Consider the following 16,279-nt stretch of genomic DNA (forward strand, 5'->3'; position numbering starts at 1 on the left):
CACAGTATGTTTTTTATAACATTGCGTCTAAAGTTCTAGTTATAGTTTAGTTGGCAATAGAGTGGATGTATGCATAAGTTTATATACCTTACAATGAAGCTACTGGGTATTTATTTTCGTAGCTAGTCTGCTACCCGATATACAACTTGTCATCTGCAAACAGCAAAACGTAAATTTTATTTATCTCTTTATTACATATTTACAAACGGAAATGAGTATACATCACGTTTTTTGTGTATAACTACGGCTTTGATGTTGTTGTATTTTCTCATATATTGTCGATAAGATGAATACGCTGATTTCTGTGACCTGTTATTTGTGTGTGTATTTGTGTGTGTGTTTTCAGGATTGGAAAGAGAGAATATGGGTGCTTTTTCTTCTTTTTTTCGTGAGTAGTTTTGTATTGCTGTTATCTGTATAGTTCTTGAATGGTGGCAAAGAGGGTTTTATTGCACAGTGATGTCTATTCATTCAGTACTTTCTTCCCTTGGTCTATTGATTTTTGATGTGATAGTTTTTTCTACAGTTAACTTCCGCTACTAGTTTTTAGGATCTGTGTGTCAGTTTCAATGTTTGTTGGGTGGTGATTGTGTGCTATCAAGTGATCTGCGAATGTTGAGTGTGAACTATTGCTTTTCAGTGCTCTGAGATGTTCTGTATGCCTGGTTCTGAATTCCTGCATGTTTGACCCACATAAACAGATTGACAGCAGTTGCAAGTAAGTTGGTGTATACCAGACTAGCTGTATTTGTCAGTGTTGGTGGTATTTCTTCCAAGTCTGCTTTGTATTGTGTTTTTGGTTCTGTATACTACGTCGAGTCCTTGTTTCTTTGGTATATTACCCACCCTGTGCGTGACTTTGTTGTTGTAAGTCATTATGTGCCATTTGTCGTTTACTGTCTGCTGATTTGTTTTGTGTTGGGTTGTGTTTGTGTGTGAGTTACATTGTTATGTATTGCTTGTTTTTGTATTTTGTAGTTTATTTTATCTACTCTGTTTCCATTTACCCTGTGCAATTTATTTTATTGTGTTCAGTTCTTGTGTGGAATCATGTTTGTTTGTGGGTATTTTGTTCAGTCTTTGTAGTAAATATCTGAAGCTGGCCTCTTTATGAGTTATGGGGTGATTGGATTGGTTATGAATAATGGTGCTGGTGATTGTGGCTTTCCTGTAGATTGTGAATTCATGTTTGATGTTTCTCTTGTGTGTGGTGAGATCTCATAAATTAAGTACTCAATCTGTTTGTGTTTCAGCGGTGAACTGTATCTGTGGGTGGAGGGAGTTTATGTTGACATGAAGTTCTTTCTTGCGAGGCTGAGGTTCATCTATTAAGCAAATTATGTCATCTACATATCTCAACCAAAATATTATTTTGTACTATTTGGTTATTACCATTTTCTCAAATATTTGTTTTTCTATCTGACTGAGAAAAATGTCAGCTAGTAGACCACTGATTGGGGATCGCATGGGTAGTCCATGTTGTTGGGAGTAAAAATTTTTGTCGAATGTGAAGTAGTTTTGCTCTGTGATGAGCGCGAGTATGTCTGTTATTTCTTGTATGTTTGTTGTGGGTATGCTTCCTTGTAGTTGGAGGTTTCTTTCTGTGATGTTGATGGTTTATTCTGTTGGGATGTGTGTCTACATAGGAGTAATGTCAAATGATATGTACTCATTTCCGTTTGTAAATGTATATTAAACAGATAAATAAAAATTACGTTTTGCTGTTTGCAGATGACAAGTTGTAGTTGGGTAGCAGATTATCTACCAACATAAATACTCAATAGCTTCATGCAAGGTACCTAAACTAATGCATACATCCTCTCTTTTGCCAATTAAGCAATAGCTAGAACTTCAGACATAATGTTATAATCACCATACTGTTGGCAGTAGAGTGGATGTATGCATAAGTTTACATACCTTACAATGAAGCTCCTGGGTATTTATTTTCATAGCTAGTCTGCTACCCAATATACAACTTGTCATCTGCAAACAGCAAAACGTAATTTTTATTTATCTCTTTATTACATATTTACAAACGGAAATGAGTATACATCACGTTTTTTGTGTATAACTACGGCTTTGATGTTGTTGTGTTTTCCCATATACTGTTGACAAGGTGAATACGCTGATTTCTGTGACCTGTGATTTGTGTGTGTGTTTTCAGGCTTGGAAAGAGAAAAGGTTAATACATATCTCAACAGTGAACTGTAAACAAATGATGTATAATGTTTTACAACAATTATTCATTCACAATTGTAAATATTTTGTACCAAAAGTTCCTCTAAATATTAATATGTAACAATTTTACAGTAAGAAGAAAAATAACCCACTGAAGATAGCACAAAAAGTGCTGAAACATGTCTGGGTGGAATGAAAGTGAAAAAAGTGTCTTGCATAAGGCGGAATTCCTTGTGCTATAGCCTACCAATGTGATATCAGCGAGGTATCGCATGGTGGCTGGTTAAGGTATCTCGGATGTGATTCTTGAGTTGGAGAAGTAATCAGGCTTTTTTCCACAGCGGCGGCATATTTTAACGAAATTTCAATCTCCCACCTGCACAGGAAGAGATGAGAATCATAATAAAGTCATATGTATTACTGAATTATGAAGTGATAACGAGTATAAACCTTATATTTATTTACATCTTCTCTGTGCTGTTACCTCGAAATACTTCATATGTGGTGAGGCATTTGTTTACTTTAAGTAAATTTGAAAGTGAGGTGGCAGGAGGGGCAGAGGTGCAGCATGCTCTTAGCACTTCCTCATGAGCAGAAAATGAGTTTAATATTCTAGTCCTGTGTTCTATGACATAAAACATATTAAACTGATCAGAACAGATTTCTTCTACCTGATAAGGAAATACTTAGAGGAAACGTAGGATTCTCACAAGTAACGATGCTTTAACAATCTGAAAAGCGTGTATGCTCTCATTCCTTCTGTCTTCGAAAATAACTTGTATAAAAGAGTGAAATCTACAATTTATATGTGAAGTTTGAGGTGTGTGGTCGACATCACTGCTGTCTTGGATTGGATGAAGTGGATTTTTTAAACCGGGCAGGGTTCTTTGTCAGGGTGGAACTGTATATTCCTGTACACACCCAAGGTGCAGCTGTTTGTTTCGCAGTGCACCATGGCTGGCTGCAGGAGTGGTCATGAGCAGTCAGCAACTGGAGGCTCAGCCTGTGATGGGTGGTTAAGCAAAAGGAATGAGCCGATCTGTCTGCTCTTGCTTGCAGTAACTAGGTCTTGTGGAGTGACCATTGTGCGGTGAGTCGGAGTAGAAGGTGACGTGTGTTGCGTGAGAGAAGATCCGAAATGACAGGGGTGGTGCACTCTGGCATACACGTGCATCCACAACTGTGGCTGTGGGAGTCATTTTCACAGACCTTAACAGCGTTCACACCAGTGGCATGTGAGGGAATTGGCAGCGCTTGTGGACATCGGGACAAGAGTGTGCGGGATGTGCGAGTGTTTCAGCGATCTCTGACATCTAGCCATGACAACTGGGTACTGGTTTAAGTGTGTCATGTTTACTGCTACTCAGTACATCGCAGTGGACACTCTTGCAGTGGCATTTGCTGTTACCTCCGCCCTGGGCCCTTAGTCCTTCCGAATGTAGTGGAGGGACCCAGTTTAGGAATTCTGTAGTGCTTTAAAAACCCAGTCACAATGTCAAATTCCCAATTGATTAGTTGATCGTTTCCGATAGTTGTATTGCAAGCATGCATCTGTCCGGCCACTCCCACAAACTGATTAAAAAGACAAAGCATGCAACTCAGCCGAATTTGAAATTTTGAGTTACCTCCAAGGTGATGGAGTTACCACCAAAAGACCTAAGTGTGCCAATATCCACCGATAGGAGGTAAGGGAAACAAAAAATCCAGTATGGTTTGGAAGCGAGGTGGTTTCAGGAGCAAATCCTGCCATATATTCCATTACTATTAACCACCAACAGAGATCACTGGAAAACTGTCCCATTAGCCAAACACTCTGAGATAATGAGGGAATTAAAAAAATGGTTCAAATGGCTCTGAGCACTATGGGACTCAACTTCTGAGGTCATCAGTGCCCTAGAACTTAGAACTACTTAAACCTAACATCCATGCCCGAGGCAGGATTCGAACCTGCGACCGGAGCGGCCGCGCGGTTCCAGATTGTAGCGCCTAGAACCGCTCAGCCACTCCGGCCGGCAATGAGGGAATATTTCTAAGTCATCCACAGCTGCAGGTTTCCCAGGTAAATGCTGATTTGTTTGCAGTCGATCCAATTGCGATCAATGGTGTGTGCAGAGCTGGCACTGGCATACTGCAGGACGTGACTGTTTGAGAAGAAAGAGAGAGACAGAGAGAGTGTATGTCTTTTGACAGGAGTTTCTCAGGTATCAAGTACCAAAGGAATGCCGCCACCTGGCGCGTTTTTGGGGGATTAGCGTGACGTCCGGTCTTTGTGCCACACGGGGCTGTTGTATGGGCGAGTACAGCAGTCGAAAAGCTCCAAATGGCCACCACACACTTCGTTCCTGCAGGCTGTTGCACTGGCAGGCGGTGGACAGTGCATACTTCGCAATCTAAAGATTTTTAACGGTCTAATTATGTGTGATGAGTGTTTCATGATGGTATTCTATGTGTGATCGAAATTAAAAAAGTGATCGATTTAATTAATTCATTTTCAGGTATTTTACAAGACCTGCATATTTTCAAACAACAGAGAATGCTGAGCAAGAGAGATCTTACCCCTGGAAATCAAATTTTTTATAAATAAATAACATACATTTTGCTGTATAATTGAATTTCCTGTCTGAGACCCTTCCTCTTCACCACAGAGGCAATACCCAGTGGGTGTGCAGGGGGGCGAGTGGGTGAGGGGAAGGGTGGGCTGGGGAATTTACCACAGGCTGAGGTATTAATTAATTGATCAGTTTAATTAACTGGTAAATCAAGCTGATAGAGTGAGAGGGGGCTATTCAAATAACTCAGGCCCAAAAGTGTACTTGTATCAATGAGTAGGAGGTGGACGGTTAGAGGTTTCCAGAGGTGTTGCGAGGAGGATGGGGAGGAGGGAGTGGAGGGATGGGAGGGGTTTCTAAAAAGGATGGATTATCCCTAGGGCGTCATAATTAGCTTAGCAGAACAATACGTTAAGGACCTGTCAATCAAAAGAAAACATTAGGTTTGCACCTGAATGTATGCTTGCCCCTAATGTAGGCAACCTGTACCAACAAATTGTTCTAATGCCAACCGTGCCCCATTACTCTCTCCATTACTAAACTGGTGATCTCTTGATGTTTCAGAATGTCGTATCAACTGATCCCTTCTTCTAGCCACAAATTTCTTCTCTCCCCAGTTTTATTGGGTATCTCATCATTAGTTACATGATCTACCCATCTGATCTTCAGCATTACTAGTCTACATTTTATATCTTCTCTCCTTCTGCCATCAGTAGTTATTTTGCTGCCCAAACCTTAAAAGTCTTTGTTTGTGATCCCTGAATATTAATTCCTACTCCAAAGTTTTCTTTGGTTTCTTTTACTGCTTGTTCAATGTACAGATTGAATAATACTGGGGACAGGCTACAGCCTTGTCTCACTCACTTGTCAACCACTGCTTTCCTTTCATCCCCCTGGACTTCTATAACGTGTCTGGTTTCTGTACAAGTTGTAAATAGTCTTTTGCTGCTTGTATTTTACACCTGCTACCTTCAGAATTTCAAAGAGAGAGTTCCTGTCAACATTGCCAAATGCTTTCTTTATGTCTACAACTGTAAGTGTAGGTTTGCCTTACCTTAACCTATCTTCTTGTCTGGTGTTGAATGTAAATACTGTAATAGTGAAAAATCCCTTATTTTTAGTGAGGACATAATAAGTAAGAGAAGATGCCTATCCACCAAAATTGTTGTAGAATGTCAAGTGTGTAATGGAACAAAGTGTACAATGTCACCTCTGATGGATCTCCCATCACCACCTTTCAAATTTCACAGGTAGTAAATACATTTTCGTAATGCCGTAACAGTAGAATCTATGCAGAGGACAGCAAAAGAAACTACAGGTATTTGTCAGTCCACTGATATTGTTGCTGCATTGGATGGTTCATGGCAGAAGGGGGCCAATACATCACTGAATGGGGCTGTCACAGTTACTTCTGTATACACAGGCAGGGCACTGGACAATGAATGTCTGACAAAACACTGCCAAGGCTGTGCCAATAACATAAATGATTACAAACGTGACAGAAACTTTGAAGGTGTGGAAAGCAAGGGCGCATTCTCCATTTTTTATAGTAGGTCAGCTGCTATACCCAGCCTGCCATAAACCCACTAAATTGGTGATGTGAATGGTTCAATAGTGTTATGGCAGCCAAACCATATGGAAAAACTGAAGTAAAGATGGAATGTATAGGTCATGTGCAGAAGAGAATGGGGGCAAGACTCTGCAAGGACTTGACAGGAAAAAAACTCTGATGGCAAAGCAATTGGCAGACAAGGCAGACTTATCAAATCATAAATGGAAAATAGGAGAAACAGCCAAAATGTCATTGAGATGAGAAAAGTAAATTGGGTAACTCTGTTTCACAGAATATCCGCTGATGAGCATCCATGGCACAGTCTCTGCCTAAAAGGAAACACTCCATGGTGCAAGTAAAATAGGTGTGAAGCAAATGCACAAAACCATACAAATGCACATCTCATGCAAGAAACAGTTATGATGGAGTGATTCTTGAGTTTCTCCCGGCCTATTTGATAATCAAAATATCCACGGGTGTACTGCCGGTCTAGTGTCCAACGGGCACAATATTTCGGCGATCATACATGTCGCCATCGTCAGGTGAACTGACGGACTGAGCTCCTGTGAACGTGCCGGCACGGAGATCCGTACGCTATGGCTGTTAAGGGGGAACTGGGTTCGGTCGCGGCGGCGGCCGATTTAAACACCCTCCGCCCGCGGCGCGCTACCTCCGCGCCCCACGCCACGGTCACGCGGTGGAACAGATTGCGACGGCGTTTGAGATGACGTCGGTGTGATGGCTCTGTCCGCCGTGGTCGTCACAACTATACGTTTGCTCGATTTACTCTTGATTAACCCAATCGCTGGTTCCCAAGCCTTGCTATGATTATAGCCACAGTCACGGTTTATGAGGTCGTCATTGGTGCGAATTTCGATGGCCTCTCTAACAACGCTGTCCCAGTATCTCGACGTCTGTACCAGAATCCTCGTGCGTTCATATTCCATAGCGTGATTTTCCGACAAACAATGTTCAGCGATCGCCGACTTGCTCGGATACATCAGTCGAGTGTGCCTCTGGTGTTCACGGCATCGATCCTCGACGGTACGCATCGTCTGACCAATATACGACTTGCCACATTGACACAGAATCTGGTACACGCCGGCCTTCCTCAAACCGAGGTCATCTTTGGCGCTCCCCAACAGTGCACGAGTTTTATTCGGAGGACAAAACACAGTTCCGACCCGGTGTTTCTTCAAAATGCGGGCGATTTTCCCAGAGAGTGCGCCTGTATATGGAATAAACGCAATGCCTACCTCCTCCCTCGTGATTTCATCCATCTCCACAGGTTGTGATGTAGTGGCTGGGCGGAGAGCACGTTGAATCTGCTACTCTGAGTACCCTTTCTTTATGATTGAACTAAAACCACTATATGGAGATCTTTCAGATTCTAGACACCTGGAAAAATGTTTACATGGCAAACACAGTATACAAATGAATGCTTCAGTTGTTGCATTTGGGAATGCTTGCCAAAAACTGCTTTTGTTGGCATGTCAGCTTTTCAGATTGCTGTGATGGCCACCATAATATTTTTAATGATGGCAGTGACAAGCAGATTAAAGTCTGGGGACAGTATAAAAAGTGGGCTGCTGTGAGTGGACAGGTAACATGTCACTGAAGATGGAAAAACTTGCTGAAACATAAGAAAGGAGACCAGAAAACAAAGAAAAGAAACAAAACTATATAATATGAAAAATGACAACCACAATCAGCAAGATTTTAGAGCTAGAATGTTTTGCCACGTTATTATTGAGAAGAAAGTATGATGAAAATTAGTTTCAATTTCCCATAATGAGCAGTTTTATGTACTTAGGTATCATTATGTAATCCTTTATTAAAGCTACAAAAACAAAATTTTGCATGAATAATAATATAGTGCTTGCCTACATAGTGAACCACTTTTTTCAACAATGTATTAATATTTTATGTTGGAGCAGTCATATTTAATTAATTTATTAGAAGAAAAAAATTAAGTTCTAAAACAACATTTTTTTAAAGAGAGACAAAACAACAAATCGGTAAATATTCCTGTTTTACTGTATCAAGATGATAGTTAAAAGCAAAAATTGTTTTCATCTTTCATGTTGAGTAGTATGGAAGTACATTATTGTAGCTAAAATAAAAATTGCAACTAAATAAGTATGGAAGTCAAAATATAGGCTACTAAATGCTTGGTTTAAGTTTCATTCCACTATCCATTAAAGTTTCTGAGTTATTAAATTTTAAAATACCAGTAAAAACTACTGGCTGTGACATACCCTTCCTATTAAATACACTGAGAAAACACTTAATTTTTAACTAAGTTACACAGCTTGCTATACACAATTATTTCTAGTGAAGGGAAACAGGTTTCTTCGTAAAATGTTGCAAACTCTGCAAATTCTCTGGTTGGGGAATTTTTTTAAAAACATATATCATCATTTTACAGCTGTTGTCAATATAACTGCTATGATAAATTAATATTGTTGTGAGAGATATTATCAGTAAATTATAAATCAAAAAATTTAACTTTTCTGTGTTTTTCTGTAACCTTTATAGGCGTTTTGTTTTTGTTGCAGATGGAAAATGTCTTGCATGCACCTACAGGGCAAAGTTCATAGAAATTTCTGTGGGAATCAGCCACAATGTGGATGAACTACTAGTTGGCATTCTCAACCAAATTCGACTGAAAATCCTGCACACAGTCATTTCTGAGCGTGAAAGCTCAACTCACTGGTATAAGAGCCGTGGCGTTGTCCGTGCAAGTATGAAAGCCCGCCAGATGTTTACATGGCTGTTTGGAAAAGAAGATTCCAAGTTCAAAAATTGTGAGAATCTCCATGTTCTTTAAGTTGATGAGGTATGAAGTGCAATACAATATTGTAAATAAGTTTCATCTAAGAATAAAATATTTATATGTCATAGTAGACTCTGGTTGTGCTTTTCATCACCACTAAGAGTTCATCTGTCTTTCAGATATTCAGTTTAGATTCTTTTTCAACTTTAAAGCCTATTTTGTCAGTCCATGAATATTGTTGACAGTTTACAAAGTGGTGATACACTATTTGAATAGAAAATTTCTGTCAAAAGGTTAACAAAAAAATTCTTCCATATATTTTGCAAATGATGAAAAGTACTGCCTCAATTTCATGAAGAAATTAACACAAGAACTTTTGTTAATAAAATGAGTGAAAAAGTAGATGGATGTAATTGTACAGAAAATTTATACTGCAAGAATACATGTTCAAAATATATTTACAGCATGATATATGTAGTTGACAAGTCCACAATAGATGACCATAAGGTTTATCTTTGTTTAGTAGATAGCTATTGTTGAATGAAATGTCATTCATATACTAAAATACTGAAAATAGCATTAAATTGAGAAGTGGACCATATCCCTTTGTGAAGATTGAAGGTTGGTCCTTAATAAGTTACCTGAGGTCTCCTGAACCTCAAAGCCACATTCTAACTGGTGCTGAAGACATATATGCCAAAATAAGGAGTTCTGATAATATATACTTGCCTTTCTTACTTTAAGAACTGTAAGCACTATACATTTTTGATATACTGTATATGACACCTATTATTTAGAAAGAAAAAGACCATCATTTTGACTAAATTTTGATCACAAACATTATCATATTTCCACATAAAAAACAAATAAATAATTAATAAAAGAATCCATATATATGCTGGTCCCTTACATCACAATGAAATTGAAGTGTAGCTTGAAGGAAGAATAGTATGTGAGTTCAAATGAAACCTAACAGTGCCTTTTAGTACATTTTTATTACAGTTTATAACTTATAGAGTTTGATTTCTATTTAGTAATTTAATATAACAAGAGTAAGTAGCCATTAAATAAAGTGAGTGGATAGGATTTTGTTAGAAATTAGTGTATTATTTTTTATTCATTGTGTGCTGATACAAAATTAAAATGAATTATGACACTCTGCAATGAAGTAGCATGAAGTAAATAAAAGTGAGTGTACATTATTGTGAGATTGCATTGTTTGCTTATTGTGAAAAGAAAGAAACACATGTAACTGCTCTACATCCTTCAGCAACAATAATAAAGGTGCTAAACAACTAATAATTCATCACTATTTCATTAAAATTAATTTCTTTGTAACTTTGACAACTCTTTAGGAAGCTTAAATACTTAATTTCATTAACATTCTCATTCATCTGCTGGTAAAAAGAATGCTTTTGTCTTATTCTTCTGAAAGTTTAATTTTTTAAATTATAGAGTCTGCTTTAAACAGTATATCCATGCAGTTAGAGTCGCATTGTCAATGGTTATCAATGATTATTATTTCCATACATTCATCAATAAAATTGAGTTCATGTGTCATGACAATACTACAATTAATACAATATTTATTCTGATATGATTATAATACTAAGAATGTATCACATCTAGTGCTAGAACTAATATGTTGTGTCAGATTTTCATTAGCGCAGTAATTTATCACTTAGTATTAGGAATGTATGGTTAAATAAATAAGAGGAGGTCATAAATGTAATGTGCCACACAGTGACCAATGGCACATTATTGTAACAGTATGTACAGAGTGTAAAAGCAGAAACAATAAAGTTTATTTCAAATTTTATGAATTTTACTTTGAAACATTCCTGATAATATGAAGGGGAACAGTAAAATATATGATCTGCTTACAACATTCTTGAAAATAAGAAACAGGTTAGGTGTATTAGCATCAGTGGTGTGAGTATGTTGCCTGTCAAGCTGTGTATGTGTTTCCTAATTCATTCAGTACATATGAGAAAATCATGGTTTCCACAAGAACGAATAGTCAAGATAAATGTAAATAATGTGTGACTAGGGCCTCCCGTCGGGTAGGCCATTCGCCGGGTGCAAGTCTTTCGATGTGATGCCAGTTTGGCGACTTGTGTGGCAATGGGGATGAAATGATGATGATTAGGACAACACAACACCCAGACCCTGAGTGGAGAAAATCTCCAACCCAGCTGGGAATCAAACCCAGTCCCTTAGGATTGACATTCTGTCGCGCTGACGACTCGGCTACTGGGGGCGGACATAGTCAAGATAATGCAGTAGGTTATTATTAAGCAAGAAAAAATCATAGTCTGTAGTAGTAATTAGACCAGAAATGTACACTGCTGTAAGGTGTAGATCCCGGCTTGCATAAAAATCTCAAGAAAGTGACAACTACTTATCATACAAAAGAAACTTCAGTGTAGTAGCAAATAGCTGCAGAACAGTTACTATTGTCAACCTGCCATGACTGATCCAAGCTCATCTTTTATACTTATAAACCAGAAATATCATCACGTGAGATAAAAATCGACTTCAACGAAAACAGGATCCCTAAGCCCTAAGCACTATCTCAATATCATTCATCATCATCATCATCATCATCTCATCAGTAACTTCACATAACTATTATATACGTAAACCACATAAATCATAATCATATACCCAATTACGTATCTTCAGTAATCAAAATCATCAAATATATAAATACACAGTAAACTTCATAATACAACTCATCTGAAATATACTAAAATAAAATTCCCTGTTCTGTCTATATAAGTTGTCATCATCATCATCATCATCATCGTCATCATCTCATCAGTAACTTCACATAACTATTATATACGTAAACCACATAAATCATAATCATATACCCAATTACGTATCTTCAGTAATCAAAATCATCAAATATATAAATACACAGTAAACTTCATAATACAACTCATCTGAAATATACTAAAATAAAATTCCCTGTTCTGTCTATATAAGTTGTCTCCCACATGAAAAACAGCTCATAGCTGTAAGTATATAATATCCAAATACTGTACACAAAGCAATTGCAATGACAACAGATCCTTAGAAAAAGAAATTGTAGCTCTTAGCAAATATTCCTTCTGACAGAAGACGAAAATGGATGAAAGCAATAGGTTGTAGATAACACCAAGTAATTGGTCGAAAATTCTCCTGAGTAACAGCAAAGTACATCCATATACAAGAACAAGTCCGAAGTTATAAGAAAAGACAAATAGGCTGTAGTAATATCAGTGCTGGAGTAATCCAGATCAAAGTGTGTATTGTCTGTAAAGCTGTGTATGTGTGTCCTATTCATAGAACTCTAGTCAGGGAAAATCGAACATTACAAAAGAATAAATAACAAAGTAGGTTGTGGTCAAACCAATCCGATAGTAAACAAATTCTCTGTGTAGGTTCGTTGTCTGTAAAGCTGTGTGTGTCTGTCCCGCACGTGTAATTCTTTGGCATTCGTAATATGGTGAACAGCCATACTACGTTTGATTCTCAAACTTTCCACTTCCAAAGCATTCGGATGACAAATACAACGAATTCTGTATGGTCCGTTATAGTAAAGAAAGAATTTGCTGAACAAGTGTTTTCCTTTATGAGACAATCTATGTGATCTGGCGAGTACATTTTGATCTAACTGAAATGTTCGTTTAAATGTTTTTCTTCTGGTTAAAAGCAGCCTTTGCTTGAACAATTCTACTCCTCACTCCTGCCTTGCTCTTTCCATCCCTGGTGGCATTTAAAAGCAGCCTTTGGTTGAGCAATTCTACTACTCACTTCTGCCTTGCTCTTTCCATCCCTCATGGCATTAACTGATGTAATTTTTTGATTCCGGAAGGCTGCTGGCGTTGAATCGTTTCCTAGGACTATTTCCACTATTTGATTGTGTCGTAAGTAACGTGACTTAGGTATCGATATTAGTTCTCTGATTCTGTCAGGTAGCAGTTTCTTTTTCAGTAGAAGGTACGGGGAAAGTAAAGTAGAAGCGTTGGGAATCGAGTTGATAACATCCTGAAATGTGTAAATGTATTTGTCCAAATCTCTGCGTTTCTTGTGGCAGTACAGTCTGCATAGTTTACGTATCTCTTTCATAATGCGTTCAGCTGGCTTTGAAGAAACATGATAGCGGGAAATGTAAATGGATTTGATTTTCCTGCTCGAGAGAGTGCGAGTCCAGTAACTTGACTTAAATTGCAGACCGTTGTCTGAAATGACCTTGTCAACGGGAACAACTTTTGTTAAAAAAATCTTAACAAAGGCGGCGGACACAGTTTTGCTGGTACACTACGCAAATGTGTGAATGAAACAAATTTCGACGTGAGCTCCACAGCTACGAAAATATAAGAGAAGCCTTGTGTGCTGGTAACAATAGGACCGTGTAAGTCAACGGCTGCTAGATGTAATTTCACAGGAATGATCGGATACAGCTGAGCATAAAAGGAAGATATTGTTGTCTTGGCTTTCTGACATAATTTGCACTTCATAAGAACACGACGAATGCATTTCTCTATGTTAAAGAAATAAGACGTTTGACGAAGAATGAAACAGCATTTGCGGGCTCCATAATGAGCGTAACCGAGATGTATGAACCCTACAAGTTCGTTAACTAGATGCTCGGGAATGCAGACACGCGAGGTAGAACAGTCAGGTGTTAACCGTTTAACAAGATGGTGTTCCGAACGAGGTAGTAGAATCTGATAGAAGGTTTGTTTTTGTCGTGCCATTGCCGTTTGATGTCTTTCCAGATCGGATCCCTGTCTTGCTCTTTAGCAATGTCGGTCATCGCCTAAGAAATAGTTTTCGAAAGCTACCTGTTGAATGTACAACACACTGAAATTGGTTGTTCAACAGAATTTTGTCACGCCACACACAGTACTACCAAGTGAGCGAGATAATGCATCAGCGACAATATTTTCAACACCGGGAATATAGATGACCGTAAAGCGAAATTCTTGTAAATACATAGCCCAACGATGTAAACGCTCATGAGAAAGTTTTGCGAACATAAGAAATTGCAGCTCTCTGTGGTCAGTATAAATCTTGTCAAATAAGAAGTGTCGGAATTTGGCAAAGGCCCACACGACTTTTGAATTGACAAATTGTTGTTGGCTTCCGTCGTGTCAGAACCAGTTGGAGCTTTTTGCCGCTAAGTTGGTACAAACGTGGGATATCGAGAGCCCTGTAGTGCACAAAACGAAGGAAAAAATTGACCAAACAGAGAAAACGTCTGACTTGTCGTTTTGAAGTGCGTGTGGTGATGTCACAGATAGCTTGCAACACATCCGAGTCAGGTTCAGTGCCAGAAACATATATGACGTGACCCAAAAATTTGATGCCATATTTGTCAAATTCAGATTTGCTGAGGTTGACTCTAGCACAATGGGTCATAAAAGACTTGTAACAAAGAATTCAAGGTATCGTTGTGCTCATCCCGCGTCTTTTCGGATATGAGAACACCATCGACATAAGTGGTAATATTATTTTTCAAATGCTCTGGTAAAATAGAATTTAAATCTCTGATGAATACTGTAGACGAAATATTTAATCCAAAAGGAAGTTTACGGAACTGATAGCATATGCCAAAACAGAGGAAGGCCGTATATTTGCGGCAATTAGGGTGCAGTTCAATCTGCCAGAAACTGTATTTTAAATCAAGGGAGGAGAAAACTGTGACGCCATGAAATTTTTGATGAATCTCCTCCTAGGTTTGCGGTCTATCGGTTTCTGGTATAATGTTGTTGATTTGTCTCGAATCGAGAACAAGCCTCAGTGAACCAACTTTCATTCGCACAATATGAAGCGGACTGTTGTAAGGACTGGGTGCCGGCTCAATAATACCATGTTGAAGAATGGAATTCATTTCTTCTTTGACTTTCAGACGATAAACAAAAGCAATGGTGTAGTGTCGTCTAACAAAAGTACTGCGTGGCTTAACTCGAAATTCATAAAGAAAACCACGAATAGTGCCAAGTACATGATCAAAAACGTGGGCATGAGTTCGTAAGATTTCCCGTAATTGTTGTTTATGAAAATCAGAGGTGGCTTTACAATTGTCAACTTTGTTCTGAATCGTGTCGAAAATGTCAGTCACAGTGCCACCATCGTTCCGCTCACGGTACGGGTCAGCAGAATTAAATGTGTGATGTAACAGTTGATATTTCTATTTGAGGAAAGAAAATGCAGGCGATTATCTTGTTCCTTGGTAGAGAAGCTCTGATCAAAATTTAAAAATATCATATTGTCGTCGTTTTGTAACGTAATACAGGAGTTGTTAAATCCAGCACTGCTTTATGCCTGTTAAAGAAATGACTTAAGTTATTTAAATAGGAACGATAAGAAAGTTAGCGAAAAACGTGTGACCTTGAGTAGAAAATTGTAAATGAGTTTCAAATTTGACTTCAACGCTTGTACCAGGCAGAGCACCATTTATTTCGATTTTGTAACATCGCACAAGAATCATCAAAAATGCAGCGGTTGGATGCTGCGTCACTGGCGGCAATAACAAGAGAACCAGAATCCAGAACTGCTTTTAATACGTGTTTGCCTACTTGAATGGTAATAACAGGATAATAAAGATGCTTCAGAGGCTGGTCAATTTCACGTAACAGTAAATCCATGATGTCTTCTAAGCGGATCATATGCTCTATAATGTGTGCAGAATGCGATGTACCCTGTGTTGGCGCAACATCGGCATAATCTGACGCCTGGAAGGCTAGTCATTGTTGCATAGCGTCTGCACCGTTCGGTGCGTTGGCAGAAGCGACTTCAATTATTTGAACAGTGCGCTGAGGTTCTGAATGATTTAGATTACCTTGTTGCGGGTGAAAATGTGAATCTGGTTCAAATGGCTCTGAGCACTATGGGACTTAACTTCTGAGGTCATCAGTCCCCTAGAATTTAGAACTACTTAAACCAAACTAACCTAAGGACATCACATACATCCATGCCCGAGGCAGGATTCGAACCTGCGCCGTAGCAGTCGCGCGGTTCCAGACTGTAGCGCCTAGAACCGCTCGGCCACATCGGATGGCGAATCTGGTTCATTTAAGCATAAAGACTAGTTGTTATTAAAGTGCCCTTTATTCCTGTAATTATGATTAAAATATCTGTTTCCCTGTTTATTTCCACTATGACCTTGGAAGTGCTAGGCATTGCCATAAGAGTTTTCTGGTGCGGCTGCTGTCTGTAGTTACGGAAATT

At 38.6% G+C, this 16,279-nt stretch overlaps 1 protein-coding gene across 3 annotated transcripts in view; it reads left to right on the forward strand.

Annotated features, from left to right (window-relative positions):
• Positions 1–16,279, forward strand: part of LOC126473608 (GTP-binding protein GEM-like) — a 460,931-nt gene that overhangs the window by 388,596 nt on the left and 56,056 nt on the right. For 2 of the 3 annotated variants that reach the window (XM_050100775.1, XM_050100774.1), the window contains exon 4: positions 8,838–9,118. In XM_050100775.1, coding sequence (XP_049956732.1) covers positions 8,838–9,109 — 272 coding nt within the window. In that variant the 3' untranslated portion in view covers positions 9,110–9,118. Of the gene's footprint in view, positions 1–8,837; positions 10,875–16,279 lie in introns of those variants that run through there. The other variant, XM_050100773.1, reaches the window with a different exon arrangement.

This window comes from Schistocerca serialis, chromosome 4 (assembly GCF_023864345.2).
Source record: "Schistocerca serialis cubense isolate TAMUIC-IGC-003099 chromosome 4, iqSchSeri2.2, whole genome shotgun sequence".
Lineage (NCBI taxonomy): Eukaryota > Metazoa > Arthropoda > Insecta > Orthoptera > Acrididae > Schistocerca > Schistocerca serialis.